Source organism: Aphelocoma coerulescens, chromosome 2 (assembly GCF_041296385.1).
Source record: "Aphelocoma coerulescens isolate FSJ_1873_10779 chromosome 2, UR_Acoe_1.0, whole genome shotgun sequence".
Lineage (NCBI taxonomy): Eukaryota > Metazoa > Chordata > Aves > Passeriformes > Corvidae > Aphelocoma > Aphelocoma coerulescens.
In genome coordinates this window covers 54,588,203-54,607,232 of record NC_091015.1, presented here as the reverse complement: position 1 = coordinate 54,607,232, position 19,030 = coordinate 54,588,203, and the positions used below count along the sequence as shown (strand labels likewise).

Genomic DNA, 19,030 nt, shown 5'->3' with positions numbered 1-19,030 from the left:
CAGTAGCTTCCTAATCCAAGCTGTCTCAAGCTGTTTTATACATCATTCTATGCTTGGTTGGAGGCATCTCAAATTGTGTTGACACAAAAGTCCTGCAGCAAAATTACAGATTTTTGCAAACAGGAACAGATTGATGTTGGTAACACTTTGCTTCTGAAAAAAAATTTCTAGATGTGTGCTGGAGGGTGAACAAGGGAAGCAGGGCATGTATTCACCAGGGACAGTCATACTTTCAGTCCTGTGGGGTTTTGCAAAACCTTGATTTCAAGGTGTGAGTGTTTTGACCCTCACTTTAAACCTGAGTCTGAGAAATGATTGTAAAAATTACATGGATACGGGTTCTGCCCTGCCATGAACCTACTCTATCTTCGAAGGTGGCTGACCTTTTTGGGGGGCGGGTTTTGGCCACTGGTGCATGGCTTCAGTTTTCCTTTTGCTTTGTGCAGCTGCTGGTCCAGCCCGTTCCCATTATCTTTCTCTACATACTGGTAGTATCTCAATTCAACAGAACTAAACTTGGCACATGGTACCACGCTCCCAACACAACCTTCCACCCCTGGCTCATACGAGTTTGCTGTGCCAGGAAAAGCCCTTGAACTCTAATACTCTCCAAGAGTTGTTGGCAAGGTCCAAGAAGAGGAATTTTGGCTTAAACTACAGGAATGTTTTTAAAAGATGTGGTTTCAAATTCTTTCATGTTGTCAGAAGGTGATCTCTCTCTTTTTACAGGCAAACCTCCTTCTGTCTGCTGGTCAGAGTGGCTGGCTATGGTTCGGCTAGGGTTCACCACGGCTTTTTTCTTCTTGGTGAAGCAATGAAAAATACCAGTCCATTTTAATTTCTTTTTTTTCCCCCCAAACAGTTACAACAGTAAATCACTTCAATCTGTCTCATAAAACTATATTATTTTAATTAAGAGTACCGGGAAATTTTTTTTTTTTTGCAGGCAATCTCCCTATTCCCAATAATTTCAGCAACTTACTTCCCAACTTGCAAAATAAGACAACAGATGTGGTCAGCCTTATCTGCATCTGTCTGTTGCAAGGTTACCTTATTAGCTGGCATAAGAAGGTAATAAAATGCAAACAAATAAAATAAAATTCCCCAGTGGCTGCTCCCCTATTTACAAGCTTGCCCTTTGTCTCAGGTTTTGTTTATTTTGTGTATCTAAACTGACAAAACAAGTCAAGCTTCCAGAGCATGACCACAGGTATTGATGCCAAGTAGGAAAGACAAATCCTTAGCTTTACATTTTCATTCATTTGTAACCCCATGAGAAGTTGCCTTTTGTGACAGCAATTTACTGAGCTACATTTTTTATAAACACCTGAGGCTTCAAGATCCTTTTGTTTTGTCGGGGTGTTTTTCCATGTCCAGTCAGAGTAATACTCAAAATAAATAACAGATCAAAAGCAGCACAGGTTTCCTTTTGGGCACTCTGGAAAGGTGACCTCATCCTCTCAGCCTTCCCATGGAGTTGCTCTGAGGTGTCAGAGGGTGAGCAGTGCATCCAGCGCAGTACACAGGGACACAGCCCCTGTCTGGGTCCTGAGGGGCACCATGGCAAGGAGATGTCCTCCGCTGACCACAGCAGGACTGCTCCCATGTGTACCACCTAGTACATGTTGAGTCCTTCTTGAATCACAGCCTAGGAAATGATAAGTAGTAAGAAATCTTCGGGGTGTCAAAGACAAAAAAAACCACAGATGGAGAACTGCAGAGGATCTGGTCCATCTCTTTTGAGCTGGATTTGAGGTGCTATGTTGGTCCTTTTCTCACATTTTCGTTAAGCTGTACCTCAGTCTTTAGGAATGTCCTGGTATTGAGACACATCACATCCACACAATGATCCTGGCGTGCCAGTGCTGCTGTTACTCTGAAAGGAGCATTGATTTGATCACTTCTCACTCATGTACACCGACCATGGACCATGACAGTGGCCTGTGCCCACAGGGCATCCCGTGTATCCAGCAGGCAGATTCTCTTCTATCCAACATGAGCCAACTTGTGGCAGGCATTTGGACGTCAGGGGTTGATGCAAGATGGCCAAGCCCAGATCTTAACTGATTCCAGTCATCTGGCCCCAGATACCTGGTAATGAGTTTCTCACAGGCAAATACCAGAGAAGTGATTGATACCAGTATAATTATTACGGAAATTCCACTGTTTCATAGAATCATGAAATCATAGAATATCCTGAGTTGTAAGGGACCCACTAGGGTCTTCGAAGTCCAACTCCTTCCTTCTCACTGAACACTGAAAGAGGATTTTTGGACCTAAGTTAGGGATATAGGTGAGTGGCTTTGGGCATTTCCTTACAGAAGGAATGAAAACTGTATCACCCTGTGCCCAACCCAGTGCCACCCAAGGGCTCTGCTCCTGAAGAAGACAGAGATCAAACAGCCACCATACCTACACATATATCAAGCATAGACTTATGGCTACTCAGGCAAAACACTCTTGTGTAGCACTCTCCATGCCCTGAAAGAGAAGTTCTGTGGGCATCACAGGAAACGGAGGTTTGAGGCCATTAAAAAACCAGAAAGCTGCTTTAAGAGCAAGCCAAAATGATATGATGTTAAAGTATTTTTTAATATCCCTTTCCTGGCTGGAGTGCAAAAGGCAAAATTGCAGTATCGGTCTAGATACATGGACCAACAATGTGTGAAGGTTGAACTTGGAATTTCAGTACTATGACTTCTTGACCCTCAGTTCTAGTACAACTGTTGCACTGGAAACACTGAAATACGCAGGCTCCAGTGCTGAGACATTATGTATTAGTCTAAAATAACTCAGCATGAGGCACTTCTGCTTCTCAGCAAAATACTTGAGAATTTTGTGCAATAAATTACAAGGAAAGATCTCCATCATGTCAACTTTTCCAGACAGTAGATTTTAAAAATAATTGCCCACTTTTTGAACCTGATGAGCCAGCTAGCCTCTGCTGTTTCCTGCAGGCAGGAGTTCCTCAGCCAAATGACACACTACAAGAAGAGGAAGCTCCTCTGGCTTTGATGCTTACTGGCTTCCCTTGTGGACCCCCATCCTTGTGGCAGAGGAGACAATTGACACGTTACTTTCTCCATTATTTCAGCTTAGTTTCTTCATGCAACTCAGGGTCTTCTTGGCCCCTATTACAAACCACCACGGTCTCTTTTCCACTCTGAATGGCACCAGCCTGCTAGCTCCGTCCTCACACATTTGGCCACTCCATCAAGAGACTTGAAATGGGGAGAAGGACCCCCCTCACCATGCCATCCCAAAACCTACAGTGTGTGTTTGGAAAGGATCCAACACGGTGGGTGTAGTTATTCCAGGGCTGTATCCACCCTACTGCCACTGACCCATGAACTTGCTTGCATGTATGACCACACTGACTGATTGCACTGTGAACACATACCCACAGCCTACACCTAAAGCAAACAATATGAAAAGGTACGAGGAAAAATAAAGCAAAAGAGGGCTGCAAAAAATAAATGGTAAGGGCAAGGAAATCAACAGCGCAAATATTGAATCAGGGATAAAATAGTTCATCCATGTATTAAAAACAGTTCCAGTGAACAAGGAAAATACTGAAAGAATACCTTCCCACCTACAGGATATGTGTTTGGTTGCAAATGTCTAAGTGAGAAAACAGAAACTTGCATGCCAGTGTCTTCGAGTAACATTTCTCTGCGCAGGGGAGGTGTAGCAGCTTCTCCTACCTGTCTGTGTGGGTGGGTGTGTGTGTCTCTATAGATCGAGATGTACACGGTCTACAGACTACAGGTCCCATTGTGCCATGCCGCATTCCCGCCAGCCAGCACTGCAACTGAAATTGTCACGTGGTGGGAAGGGAGAAACTTCCTAGAACAAGGTTTCCAGGGAGGGGACGATCCCGCACAGTGCTGGGCATCTGGCTCATGTGCTGCACCAGAGCAGACCAAAAGCACAGCAGATGCAAAGGTTTTGTCCCACCCCTGAATGTATCTGTCAAGTGGCAGTCTCCAGGTATGGTGGGACCGACTGAGCCCAGGGATCTGGGGCTATTTGCCCTGAAAAGCAACCAAGCCAACATACTCTCACCCACCCCTTGTCACAGCACTCAGGCTGTTGTCCTTCAGAGCAGCTCTCGATGCTCTCACTCCATGCCCACCAGGGTTTTCTAGGAAGCACTTTCATGCAACACTGGTTCCTGGCAGAATCATGCTTGTGATTGCCTAACTCTGGTGTATCCTGAAGGGAACAAATCACTTAAAATACCTCCTATCTGGGTGAGGAAACAGCCGACTGGCAGCGGAAAATGTGATATTTGTAATGCCTCATCCGTCCCTGGGGCACTGCTCATTTGTCCCTAAGTGTTGCCTTCACTTACTGAAAGCAATTAGGATCGAAGCTGCGGCTGCTGTTCAGACATTCCACACTGCAGGTCACAGTGCCAAGCAGAGCTGTCCAACTCTCACCTCTTGCTGCAAAACCAGAGATGCTCTGCTTGTGCCAAGGGAGGACCTGAGCTGCTCACATGGCCAAGCCCTAGCCCCGACTCTCACAGGCAGATGAAACCACGGCTCGTAGTGACCTCTGAGCCAAGCGAGACTGAGCTTGTACAAAAAGTGGTAGCACCATCTACTGCGCCCCACCCCCTACCACTCTTTGCAGCCCTTCCCTCTCGCTTATTTCCAGTGTCATGGATTTATGCCCTCAGGGTGCAGTGGAGCCTATGTGTCATGCAAAACCTGTGCAGGGCTAAGCAAGGTGTGCATCATCTCCCCCCAGCAAAATGGGAGTGGGAGGCCCCACCCAGGAGCTCCCCAGGCTTTAACCCAGCACCAGCAATCCCTCAGGAGTTCAAGGGCATGAAGGGAGCTGCTTAGGAAGTCTTGGCAATTTGTACAGCCACTCACAGACACCCTTCCTTAAACCTCAAGGAAAAATTGAAACAACTAATAATGTTTTCAAACAGTCAGAAACCAAAACTTTTCCTTGGAGAGTGAATAGCATGGCTGGTTGGCTGCTCCCAGGCAAACACCCTCCTGTGTATGCCAAGTGGTGCTACTGGCCATGGGTCACTGTGGTGCTGCAGACAGCCACAGGATGGAGTACCACAAGATCCGGGCTTATCCCTCTGGGCACGCCACGCTGGGGTGCTGCAGCTGGTCAGCACTGCCCAGCCCTGGGAGCCATTGCTAACATTGCACCCACCTGGCTGTCCCCTCAACCAGCAAAGGCTCAAATTCACAAAGCACTTCACAATGGTTGAGTCCTTCTCCTTTGATAAATTTGTTTTCAGGCTATGAATGCACATGCAAGTGTCCATTATGGTTTCTGTGGTTAGAGTACAAGCCTCTGGCAGCCTAGGTCTGCATGGTGCCTCAAGGAGGAACCTTCTTTCTCTGACACAGCAGGATTTAATGGGAACTGCTAAACATGGAAGCAGAAGGCCAAACCAGTTTCCAATTAAGATGGCATTGGTCATTAAATTGGCCCCTAGGTCACAGGAAATCCAACTGTCTGCTCAGATGGGATGGTCACCAACGCTAGATTGAGTCACTTGAGGCTTTGTCTAGCTGAGTCTTGAAAACCTCCATGGGTAGAGACTCTGTTGCCTGTACTGGCAATTAACCTCCTAATGACATTTTTTCCCCTGATGGCCAGCTTGAAAGCCCTAAGACAGAACCTGGGCCTGTTGCCTCGTCTAGTACTGGCCATTTCTATGTTGCCTCTGCAACTCTTTTCCAAGGCTGACTGGGTCAGCCTGAGCCTTCCTTGTCTCTAACCAGCCCACATCCCTCAGCCTCTCCTCCTAGGCCCCTGCCATCTTGGAGTCCTTGAGCCAGACCAGTTTCCTACACTCCTCTTGAACTTGGGGGTCCAGCACTGGAAAAAACACTCCAGGTAGAACCATTGACAGTGTCAGGACTCTGAGAGCACCACTGGGACCGGCTGCCCCTGCCCAACCCACAGGGCTTTCCCCTCCTCCCTGCCCAGGGCCCAGGACCCCATTTCAGATTTTACAAGCAAGTTGCTGACCTTTGTTTTTTTGGGGTTAAGATATCTAGAAAGAGACTTGCCTTAGAAAGGGCACTGAAACACCCAGCCCAACAACCATCTGCCTAAAGCTAGAATGTGTAGTTTTATAGTCTAAAGTACTTTGTTCCTTCCTCAGGAAGAACAACATTTTCAGGAATATTGTCTTCTTTGATCCTTTCCATTAGAAAGTCACCTTGTACAACACTCCACACCCTTGAATTTTAGGGGCAAAGCCCTGGTTCTCCTGAGAAGGCTCTTACCACTGACCTGAGCTCACCCCAGATTTTTCTCCAAGACCAAGTGAGCTGCAGGCACCACAATACTTGCTAAGGATAAGTGCCCATCTTGTGTGATTTCCCTTTGCACCTCTCAGATCCCCAAAATGAAGGTTTGCAGCTGCTCTTCTGCAGAAGGCAAGCAGAGCACCTGGAACTCTGAACATGTCAGGATTAGTACCCATTTATCCCTAATTTCATGGGGGTTTTTTTGTGCCAGACAAGGTCAGAGCCACTCTTCTGGCATGTCGCCTCACAGGACTTCCTTCTTCGAAAACACCCCACTGCTTGCAAGATCCTGTAATTATGTGTGCATGTGGGACACTCTTGCAATGTGATCATTTAAGGTCTCTGAAGGGTCAACAGAGGGCACTGAATCAAATTCCTTGAAAATTTTAAAAATACCAAACTCAGCAGAACAATCTACCAAACTTATTTATCTCATCTACTTCAAATACTTATCACCTGGGCAAACATACCATCCTTCAAGTGATTTCAATATAAGCTGTGACTGAGACACTGTACAAACTTTCCAAGTTTCAGAGACTCCTTGTCAATGACAACAGGGACATTTAAGTTTTTATGTATATTTCCTTATCTAATCAGTCAAATTATGGTTTAAGGTTCAACTGAAACTACAATTTCATCTGGCTTTGTTCCTTGTAAAGGTATATGAGACACTGTTTACCTTAGAATACAATACTCCTGGACCTTGTTTATACAACAGATTTTTCTAATGCTTCCCACCATTAATACAAGTGTACTTATTTGAATATTCCCAAGTGTCATTGTGAGCCTTCCTGTTAACCATGCTTCTTCTACTCTTTAAAAGTATAACATGGTACGGCAACGCTTGATGATGAACAAGATTCTGAAAAACTAAGTGTTGTGTTTGAGAATGACAGATAGGTGCAGGAAAGACTCGTTACAGCCAGCACTTGGGAGGTGAGAGAATCATGGAATAGTTTGTGTTGAAAGGGACCTTAAAGATCATCTAGTTCCAAAATCCCTGCCAGGAGCAGGGACACCTTCCACTAGACCACGTTGCTCAGAGCTCCATCCAACCTGGCCTTGAATAGTGCCAGGGATGGGGCATCCACAGCTTCTCTGAACAACCTGTTCCAGTAAAGATTTCTTTCCATCTATCTAACCTGAATTTCCCTTCTTACAGTTTGTACCCATTATTCCTTGTCCTATCACTGCAGTTCCTGATGAAAAGCCCTCTGGTTCCCATGTAGGCCCCCTTCAGATATTGGAAGGTTGGAATGAGGTCTCCACACAACCTTCTCCAGGCTGAACAGCCCCAACTTTCTCAGCCTGTCTTCATAGGGGAGGTGCTCAAGTCGCCTTATCAATTTTGTGACCTCCTGGACTTGCTCCAACAGTTGCATGTTCTTCCTGTGTTGGGCACCAGAGCTGGATGCAGCACCACAGGTGGGGTCTCGCAAGAGCAGAGGGACCGAATCACCTCCCTCCACCTGTTGGCCACGCTCCTTCTGATGCAGCCCAGGATTTGTTTGGTTTTCTGGGCTGCCAGCCCACAGTGCTGGCTCATGTTGAGTTTCTGGCCAGCCACCACCCACAAGCCCTTCTTCCACAGGGCTGCTGTCAATCACATCTCTGCCTAACTTATAGGTGTGCCTGGGATCAAATCCATGTCTCTCCAATTTAGAGGCAAGGATGTCGTGCAGAACAATGTCTAATGCTTTGCACAAGCCCAGGTAGACAACGTCCATGGCTTTGCCCCTGTCCACCAGTGCTGTGGATACAGAACTGTGTTTTTGTGAGTTGTGCACACAGAAGTGTATTTTGCTGGAATCTGAGTAGAAACATGTGCCCAAGACTCTTCTCTAGTAACAACTCGCCTCAACTGAGCAAAAACTCCATGCAAGCACACTGCTGTAGTTCCCACATAATGGTAAACCACCTTCTGCCCTGGTAAAGTAAGGTCTTGGAGTTGGTCATGATCTTCAGCAACCTTACAAAGGTCCACCACATCTGAACCACTGACTTGTCAGGCACTGCTCATTTTTTAGTCTCACATTGCTTTTTGTGTGCATGTGTGGTGTCTAAAATATCTGTAAAAAAAGAATTTCAGCCATTGAGCTTTGGACAGTTTTATTTTGGAAATGCTAGCATCCTTTATTTTTATTACCTTCAGTCACATTTTGATGATCACACAGGAACTGTTTACCAGAGGTGCACTGCTTTGCCATGCAGTGATTGCAGCCTTTCTTGCAGCCCTGGCCCCACTGGCAGCCATGGGCCAAACCCTGTGTACATGAGAGGAGCGGAATTCTGCTGTAAAATGAGTCCTGCTTGGCAATATTTTCTTCCCATGGGAATTGGAGGAAAACTTGCTTCCGTTCCCACCTTCAAGCATTTATGACAGAATTTACAGCCCTGTCATAAATGTAATAAAATAAATTATATTCATCCGCCTTAAAGTGAGCATCACCAAGTAAAGTGCTGCTCACACCTTCTACACATGAACTAACACATCCTAAACCTTGACCTACAATGATGGTAATAAAGAAATGTCAGCTTTCCAAATGGTTTATTAGGAAATGGGCAACAGCCAAATTAACCAGAGAACCTGGTCCTTCTACTGCTGTTTGCAAGAAGGCAGCCATGGCTTACAGCTGGCTGAGGGTTAATAACAAGGGCAAATAAATCAGGCTTCATTAATTTTCCATCATGTATGAAGATCTAAGGAGACCTGATGTACTTAGAAATGCATAGTTCCTGGCTGTCATGTCTGCAGACCTATGAGGGATGCTGGGTCCCTGTGTCAGGTCCCAGCTTCCCAGGCAACTGGATGTGTCCCACTCTACCACTGCTGCCACCCTGAGAGCTCCCCAGGTGCAAAAACCCATGGTGGCAGGAAGGAAAGACACTCAGAGCACTCAGCCCTCTCCTCCACCACATATGCAGATCCCCTCTTTGAGGGGAAGACTTGAGAGCACACTGAGGGGAGAGGCAAAGGCTTTGCCCCTCTTGGGACACGGCTGCCAGATGTGGTGAGCTAGAATGGCAAGGAATGGAGCAAAGAGCTCTTGGCCTCTTCTGGGGGACAATGACTCTTCTTCTTTCTGATTCAAAGAAGAAAATGGCATGAACACAACTCCAGTGGCATTTCCATCCACAAGTCTATTTCACACTTGACACAGCGCAGATCTGCCAGTCATGACAGACCTGGCAGGTTCCGATACAGACACTCACAGACATATGTCCTTAGGTTTTCTGCACATGCCACAACCATGACTCACCTTCTATCATTACAAGATGACAGAGACAACCTGGCAAGCCCAGAGCAAACAAGTGATGATGCATATGTTTATAGGCATCATTGCATTTCTTAATGAGGATTCCAACTGAAGAATTTCCAAGAAAAAAAAGATGTGGGCAGGGGAATGAAGCCGATACCTTACAAATGATGATTTGTGACACATTCACCAAATTGACACCTGAACGGGGAGTAATCACTGAGGCAAAATTTACCAGATACCTGGATACCAGTGATCTGGTTGATCATGTAACATGAATGGGAATAAGCATCATCCAGAGGTGTAGAAAAAACATGGCTTGAGAAACTCCATTTTACCAAACATTAAAGCAATTGTCAACTTGAGTGGGCATGGGGGATGTGTTGAAGATGGACACTCTTAGTGAACAGCTGACTGTTCACATGCTGCCTGTTGTTTTGTCCCGAAAATACAGTTTGACCTACATAAAGCAGGAATGGTGATAAAATCCTATTCTGGGTAAGGGTTTAAAGGAAAGAGCAGCAACCGTACAGTGAGTAACATGTCAGGAATGGGTAAGTGAAAATTAAAGATGTCAGATACAAATGGCAAGTTAAAAGGTGTATGTGACTGACAGAGGAAGCTGAAAAAACTAATGAAAGGCTCCATAGCCTTACAGGTAGCAGCAGGCATAGAGCCATTTCAAGACAGAAAGTCAGAAACAGCAGAGCAGAAATATCATCTGCCCTCAGCATCTAATTCTGATTGCTTTTCTATTTTGGGATAGGTCCTTTTATGGAAAAATACTGATGCACAAGCACCTTCCACAGCCACCATGTTTACTTTCAGCATTCCCCAAACCGGGAAAGCTCCACAGCCACAGGGTGTGAAGAGGAGGAGCGGCTGATAAGCCTCTGCCCCTGATTTTCACAATACTGACTCAGAGTTGACCAGCTCCCTCCGAGGCTGTCACTGCCACCACACCACCACTAGGAAAGATGTGACCAACGTGATTTTGCAAGTCAGCAGATCAGCAGTGAGCAGGTGTTAGCACCTCCGTGGCCGACATGTTCAGAGGCTGGTGGGGACTGGGGATGCCATCATGAGACAGGCTGGAGAGGGGCAGCATGGCACCATGACCCCTCCAGCAGCTATCATTCCTTCTTCTCCACCGGGACCTGCACCAGCTGGGGTGCAGCTGTGTGCAGCAGCATGAGCCCGCAGACCGTCACGGCGAGGCCGACCCACCACAGAGGCGTCCACGTCTCCCCAAAGAGCAATTTTCCTAGGATAGCCTGAAGGAAAAGAGAGACAGAAAGCTTTGCTGGGCCAAGCTTCCCCAAGGCCTCTTGTGTTGCAGAGCTGTGAGGATTCTGGGAGAGACAGCCCTGGAAAAAACTTGGTTGAGGAAACTCCTACTTGGATAACCAACAGGAATGCTGAAGGTGATGCTGGAGATGACCAACTCCACCAGCAGCCTGGAAGCACAGCCATATTGTGGTCCCAAAAGCAGGGTGTGGCAGGTGCACATATGCTTTGCTGCCTTCCCACCACTTCTAAGGAGCCAAATCTCCCACTGGGTAACTACACTTGATTATTGGACACCACCATGAGCTGTCTGCCAGCTGGAGCACAGAAGCAAGGTGGACAGCTGCCAAGAGTGAGAAGCAAGCAGAAAAAACCTGAGGGTCAAAGATGCTCTTGCTGTCACTAGAGGTGATGCATCTTCATACCCAGCTAGGGTGACTGGCTTGGCACAAGTGAGGTGCTGCAAAGGAAAAGCAAAATGAAGCAAAGCTCCCGGCTCCAGCTCCCACCGGTAATTAGAAAAGTTCAGTAAAATGTGTTGCTGCTGCAAGGCATCATGTTGGGCAGCAGCACCCTTCCTCCTGTACCACCCAGGAAAGTTCCACCACCTGTGCCATGAACAACTATAAGAGCAGCTGAGGCCTGACACTATCATTTCACAATTGCCTGTAACTCTCCCTTTGTGGCCAGCAATGCTGGTTGCACTGGGAGATGAGCTACAACCAGCATGGGCATTCCCACCTTGCTGTGCTCCTCAGGCTTCAGTGCCTGGGGGAGGGGTCTACTCACTGAAGAGATGAAGTTGGAGGCTGTTGTTGTCACAGAGGTAGCAGCCGAGGAGGAGGAGAGTCGTAAGGCTTTTGTGAAGACTGTCCACATCACTGCGTTGCACACAAACACCAGGCCAGCACAGCTGAGGTGAAGCAGCACTGGCAGCTGCAGGACAAAATGGAAAACTGTGTATTTTCACCCTCCACTCATTCAACCTCAATAATTCATGTCCACTTTGGAGCCAAACCCAATGGTGCGAGCTTTTAAAACTGAATTACAGATAGTATTACATGAAGATGAATATATTAGATCACAGAAGGGAATGGAAATGAGGGAACAGCCCTGGATAGACTGTGAGCCTGCCATGTCCTGCTGCAAGCCCAGCCTCATACTATAAGCTGAGAAGTCCTGTGATAATATGTAGCAGCAGCCATGCCAGAAGCCAATCTCCAGAAAGCTCTCCAGCTCACAATGTGGTGCCACATGCAATGCCCATAAATGCCCTTCACTTATCACTTGATGTATGGAAAAGGGTCAAATGCAGTCTGACAAACACCAGAGATGCACATGCTGGCACTGAGTGTGCTCCAGAACCCAACTGTTGTGAATCTGAGCCAAGACACGGGTGGTCCCAAAGCACTGGTCCTTACGAGCTCCCAGGACCTGGCCTGCCTTACTGCTGCAGGGAGAGCAGAGCAGGATCTCTGGGAGGAAAGGAAAAGCTGAGTGGCTTCATGCCTTGTTTTACACACTCACTGGAGAGTAGATTTACTGAGAGGTCTCTGCTCTAGCATTTAGCAGCAACAAAATCACCTCTGAATTCAAGGGCCTCAAGAAAGATCTCCCTTCTTAGACAACCTGACCAGATGTGTAACAGCCTCAGTCTGAAAAAAGGCACAGTTGCACCTAAAAGGCTTTTACTATTCACAGTGTCCCCTATCCCTTCCTAGTTTAAGCAGATGAGGCCATCTCCCCAGCCCCTGGGTACCATGTAGTTGATGTGAAGACACCAAGGGAGATCACAGGCAGGCAGATCACAACTCTCACAAACAGTGACAAGTGAAAGTAAAGCTTTGTCTAAGCCTGTAGCAATCACAGCTTCATAGCTTGTCACCTTTCAGTCCATGGTGGGATCCATCTTGAAGCAGATAGAAATGGAGGTGTGAAGCCACCAACAAGCACAGCTCAGAGGTGGCACGTGCCTTGTGGGAATGGCTGCACTGTGTCCTCCTGCCAGCTGCCCAAATCAACGGGGTCCACCAACTGTGTCCTGCTCCCACTCAGAAGAAGAAAGTACTAATTGCAAGCAGTGGGGGAGCTCACAGTTTTCTGAAACAAGTGATACAGCAAGTACAAAGTTAAAAGGAAAATAACGCAAAGCAAATCCATGCTTGACGGCTGGCGCAAGCTCTCCGAGGCTAATCCCACTCCTGTGAGGGATGGTGCAGGTGTGTGTCCTCATTTTGCCCCACTTGTGGCAAAGGTCTCCAAGTTTTGCAACTGATCAGGGCAACATTAAAGATTCAGAATGATTCCCACCAGTGAAGCACTCTGTTTTCCCACTGACGCCCTGGCAAACCCTGTGTGGATGGGTAAGAGGGACAACCATGTCCACTACCACTCCTCTAAGGAAGAAAACTGCTGTGTTAGGGCTCCCCACAGGATGGGGTTTGCCTCCCAGTTTCACCCTCTGCCTGTATGACCAGGCAGTTTTACTTTCCTCAGGCAGTTATGTACATCCACACACTTCTAGTGAGTAGGCAGACTTGGGAGTAAAGGTCAGAGGGGAAAACAATTCTCTGTGTTTCACTTAAATTCAGTGTATTTCTGGATCAGAAAGAGAACATGCTGCTGAGGTAAAAAAAAAACCAAAAAAACCTTAAGAAAATGAGATCTTGTTACTGCCTTCAACCAATAGCCCGAGGGTGTAGCAGGATGGAGCTCAGGCTCTTCTCCAAGGTCCATTTGGATATGACAAGAGGTAACAAGTCAAGTCTGGAACAAGTGAAACTTTGATCTGTCACGAGAAACAGCAAAGGTGATGAAGCACTGGAACAGAGGTCATGGGCTGTCCAGCCTTCTAAGTATGTAAAACTTATCTGGAGAAGGTCATGTGTAAGCAGAGGTTGGAGTAGAGACCTGCAGAGGTCTTGCCTGACTTGAACTAGTCTGAGACTACCAGTGGTGAAGCAAAGCTGGCTCCCACCATCACAGCAACTATGCCACCTTCAAAAGTGACCCTGAACCCATGGCTTCTTCTGATCTCCTAATGCAGAGCCAGGAAAATCAGCTGCAGGTGGCACATGCCCATTAGGAAGGTTTATCAGAGAAAGGTCAAGTTCCTCTGTGGCCAGGGCAGTGGAGTGGTCATCGCAATGGTACGCAGACAGAGAGATAGGAACATCCCCACGTGTTCTCCACAAGGAAGGAGGGAGATAAATTCCTCCCCTGCTAAGGGCTCAGCTGAGCCACCCCAGTGAGTCAAGGATTACTGTTCTGATTGCTTTTCTAAGCAAAGATTAATTTCAGTGTACATTTCAGATAATCCAGAATCACTCCTGAAGTGACAGAAGTAATTTTAGATGAAGACTGGCAGGGGAGCGGAAAAAGCAAAGAACTTTTGTTCAAGTGCACTGATCCTTCCTGATCAGGTCGCTCTCAGGCTGGGCCACCACAATGCATCCTTCTAGCCAGGAAGTCCATCCCTGTGCTGCCCTGGAGTATCCTGCTACCCTGCATCATCAGCTCTTAGAAGTGTCAATACACTTTTTGCTGCCATGTTCCACGCTGCACAAGTGATGGCTGCTATTATACTTATTTTGGGATTTCTGTAGCTCTTCCTCCCAACACAAACCCCCTTGAATCTCTGTCCCCTCATGGCGGCTCTGCAGAAATGCCTTTGCCACATGCGTGCACTGAAACACTTACGCATCTACCAGTCCTGTGCAATTTAAGCTACTAGGAAGGTTATGGCATTTACATAAAATTCGGCTAGTTTTACAGCTAAGCTGATTAATTTAATTAATAATTGTCACCTAGCATGGACCTGAAAACTGAAAGAAACCAATATGGCCAGAAAAAAGAAACAGTCAGAATCATAGCATGGTTGAGCTTGAAAGGGACCTCTGGAGTTCATCTGGTCCAACCTTGTCACTCCAGCAGATTGCCCAGGTCCATGTCCAGACAGTATTTGACTTCTCCAAGGATGTAGACTCCACCACATCCCTGGGCAACCTGGGCCAGTGCCTGGTTACTCTCACAGTGAAAAGGTGTTTCTGGATGTTCAGAGGGAACCGCCTGTGCTTCAGTGTGTGCCCATTGCCTCTGGTCCTGTTACTGGGCACCACTGGAATGAGCCTGGCTCCATCCTTTGTGTGCCCTCCCTGCAGGTATTTCTACACATCAAAAAGATCCCCCTGAACCTTCTCTTTTCCAGGAGGAACAGTCCCAGCTCTCTCAGCCTCTCCTCACAGACGAGATGCTCTGATCCCTTCATCATCTTTATGAACTTTTGCTGGACTCTCCAGTACCTCCACCTCTTTTTTGCAGTGGGGAGCTCAGAACTGGACCCAAAACTCCAGGTTTGGCCGCATTAGGGCTGAATAGAGGGGAAGGATCATCATCCTTGACCTTCTGGCAACACTCCACATCAATCACATGATACTTTGTCATAGCGCTTCAAAAAAAAAAAAAAAAAAGAACAATAAAGTCCCCCTAAACAAATGGGCAATATTTTTATAAATTTCAAAGCAGAAAAATACTCAGAAAAGACGCTGTCAACATTTTGAGTAATTCCATGCTCTGCCATTAGGTCAGTGCAGAGCACAATTTGGGGTTTTCTGGGGCAAGGGGAAGAGTATCAGGATTTAATTTTTTAAAAAATTCTCCTTTCTGTCACCATTTCTGAGATATCAGAAAGGATTAACAGGATTAGCAGGTACTGAGTTTTTGCCTTTTTAACCCTCTCTAATAATCACACAGGTCAATTTTCTTTTTTTTTTTCCTGGTGCAAGGCTGGATTTGTTTCAGATCTAGTTTCCCTTGTGGGTTCTCTTTTGGATTTCAAATCCAAATGTACATTTCCCATGTGAATAACAACCTACACCTGAATGGATCTCTCCAAAGCGCTTTTAGGATAGACGTATGCTGCCTTCCTCCTCTCCCCACTCTCACACAACCTCGTGCCCCTCTTCACCTCTGCCGTGGCTGTGCCTGAGGTCACCCCTGGAGGTAAGGACACTACCTCTGAAGTGAAGGGCCACCAGTCCCATGTAACCTCAAGCACACGGAAGTCTGAGAAACACGGCCGAGATAAATACCATCACCAACAAATACCCAAGGATCAGCTGAGCAGCACAGTGAAAACCAAGGGCTCCACCTCTCTGCTCTGGTCAGGGCCGAGCAGAGATAGAATAAAAGGGAGAAGGGCGCTGCTATCAGCAAAACGGTGGGCTAACGACAAGCGTTTGATGCTCAGTCATACTAACATCCTGCTTTTAAAGTAACACTGACGTAGAAGCACCGCAAATGGGCTCCCATTGTTGGGCTTGGTTCGGGGCATTCCTGTACCACGCTCATTCTCTTCACGCCCGGCAGCCTCGCTGCGCTCTCCCCGCTGTTTACGTCGGCACCGCGCATCAGTCAGCCCTGCAAGGCCGGGCTCCCCCAGGGGTGAGTCACGGCTCCGCTCTCCGAAACCGCTCTCCGAAACCGCCCTCCTTCCCTGCAAATCCAGGGCAGCCCCTGGAAGCGCCGGAGGAAGAATCAGCGCACTCCTTCCCCTCCACCGCCGCGATAAGCAGCGCAAGCCCTGGCGCCGAGCACCGCCTGCGGGGCGGCCGCACGGGCACTCGGGGCGCCCAGCAAGCAGCGCCTGCTGCTTCCTTACCGGGCCGCCGGCCGCCTCCCCGCCCGGGCCCAGCGCCAGCTTCGCCGCGGCGGCCGCCGCCGCCCCCAGGCCCCCCGCGGCCGCCGCCGCCGCCCCGGCCCGCATGGCCCAGGCCGCCCCTCACAGCCCCGCGCAGCGCCAGCGCCGCCCCGCGCACGGGCGGGCCCGCACCCGGGGCGCGGAGGGAGGGGAGGGGAGGGGAGGGGAGGGCACGTGGGCCGTGTTCGCTTATGTACAAAGAGGCTTTATTGAAACAAACAGGACAGGAGGGAGGAGGAGAACAACGCAGCTCCTGCTGTAGCCACATGCAACACAGAAAAAGGGCAGAAACCTCTGCCTACATGGAAATAGTCCAGAAACAGACAAGAAAGGAACATTTGTAAACCTAGAACATGGCAGTCACAAATAAAATGACCCTTGACGCATGTCGCTTGGTCTGAGTGCTCCTCATCGATGGTAGTTCTGACCTCGACTCATACCCCAACACTTCCCCCCTTTTAAGGTCAGCTTTTTATTTCTGTATGTCACATCACAGCTCAAGTGGGAACAAATCTGAAGTACTCAGAAAACCTAGTTTGATATTGCTATAGAAATCAACATTTTGTGTTCCACTCATAAACATTTCAGTCATTTGCAATAAATCTTAAGTGTGATTACATGAACTTACGCTGTACTCCTAAAATGTTCTGCATATTTTCACATCATCTTTCCTAATATTTTTCACTTCTTTGATAAGAAAATGGTTGCAAAATACTTAGAATTTCCTACAGTGCTAATACAGAACTCAAAGTCTATACTAACAGAAGAAAGGTTTGAAAAACATTTTATTTGCAAATAAAGAAAGAACAGAACCCAAAAATATATTTATAGTACTATTTACAAGCCTGTTACTAAATTCACATTATTGAAGATAGTCCAATATGAAAATTATTTTTAAGCAACCCAGGAAAGTCATCCTATGTTTAAGTTTAACTAAAGAAATAATCACAAAGAAATTGTGCTTTTTCAATTTTGGCTCTGGTGGAAAATGTAGCATTTCAGAAGAGGTAGGAACCTGAAGAAGAGCACAAAAGAAGACAAAAATCCAGGTGTTTTCCCAGTGAGAAAGCTTTTCCTTGGCAAGGTTACAAAGTTTCAAGGAAGCATCTGCCAGCACCTATACAAAATCAGTTTTTGAAATTGAAAAATTACAAAAAGGTGTTAAAATGTCACTGAAAGCTGCCCAACAGAGCTGGAATAACAATCTTCACCTAGAGTTATTACCAGCAAAAAAATCTACAAACTAAAATACTTGATTACTCCAGAGCCACAGCAAAAGTCAGGTTTGAAAATTGGCTTTTGCTTATTCTGTAGACTTCAAAAATATGCCTCTGCAGTTTTATTTGGGTCATTACAGCTGATCATAATGTCTACAAATGTCACATTTTTTTGATTCTTTCAAAAAAGCATTTTCAACTCGTAGTTTTTCAGTCTCCTGTAAAACAGAGAAAAAAACATGTGTATATTAAGGAAATTATCCCCACTTTTTTTTTTTTTTTTTTTTTTTTTTACACAAGTGGTATCTAGAGTTGCTCAAGTGTTTTATACACTATATACTTGAGGAAATAAAATGAAGATCCTTGTTTGGGGCCTGTGAGGAGACAGACCAGCCATGACATAGTCAGCTGCATAAAATCACAGGTATCTCTGTTCCTCTCCAACAGAGAAGCAGGAATTTTAATTTTCATTCTCAGAGCTTAGCTCTTTTCTGTGTCAGGCCATTACTTCATCTGTAATCTACTCTGCAACTTACCTCAGTGAGTTTAGCATTATCTTTCTTCAGTTTCACAAGATACTGAATCTTCTGGTTTAGGTTTTGATGACCAAGTAATTTCCCATTCTCCTCAGCAAGCGAGTCAACTTGCTTCCTCAGCAATTCTATTTCCTGTAATAACAAATACATTGTGTACCTCTTAGCAGTAGCCTCTCCTTCTCTTTTCAGAAGCAATAGCTTCTTAGAACTATTAACATACTAACATTTAAGTTTGTAACATATGATGCAACAGTTGGTTCATTCAGGAACACATATTTGTCTTATGTCTCCTTAGATACGGTTAGATCCCTCTAAAGGGCAAAAAAAGGAGCACCATTAGATTTGTACTACTACAAATTGCAACACTGATTTCTGAACCCAGACTTTCATTAGTCCAGAGAACAACATCACAAATAGAACTAAGCTGCAAAACAGCTGTACCTCTGCTAAATGAGATCCTACTGTGAAGATGACAAAAAAAATTATACATGTGTAACCTTTTCAATTCTGTCTCTTTCTTCATATGCTTCCTCCAGTTTTGATCTAATTTCTTCTTTCTCATTAAATGCTTTGAGTTCCAAAGTTCTTGTTCGTTCCATCTCCAGAGTCATTTCACGACAGGTCTTCTCTTGGATTCTGAGGATATTTTTGGTCTCTTCTAATCTGCCAATGTATAAGAATCATAAAACATTAAAACCAATATAAATGTCATATAACTGAATTACTAAGTCAGTCTTGGACA

General features: G+C 46.3%; 2 protein-coding genes across 2 annotated transcripts in view; both read right to left on the bottom strand.

Annotated features, from left to right (window-relative positions):
* Positions 1–10,600: 10,600 nt before the first annotated feature.
* TMEM42 (transmembrane protein 42) lies at positions 10,601–16,601 on the bottom strand. The gene is made up of 3 exons (XM_069007531.1): positions 16,497–16,601; positions 11,627–11,773; positions 10,601–10,824 (listed from the first exon to the last, which is right to left on the bottom strand). The coding sequence occupies exons 1-3, from the start codon at positions 16,599–16,601 to the stop codon at positions 10,684–10,686; spliced, it is 393 nt and encodes a 130-aa protein (XP_068863632.1). The 3' UTR covers positions 10,601–10,683.
* A 701-nt stretch (positions 16,602–17,302) lies between these two features.
* KIF15 (kinesin family member 15) overlaps positions 17,303–19,030 on the bottom strand; it is a 35,272-nt gene continuing 33,544 nt past the window's right edge. The window contains 3 exon segments of the mRNA XM_069007527.1: positions 17,303–17,970; positions 18,289–18,420; positions 18,786–18,951. Coding sequence (XP_068863628.1) covers positions 17,887–17,970; positions 18,289–18,420; positions 18,786–18,951 — 382 coding nt within the window. The 3' untranslated portion in view covers positions 17,303–17,886.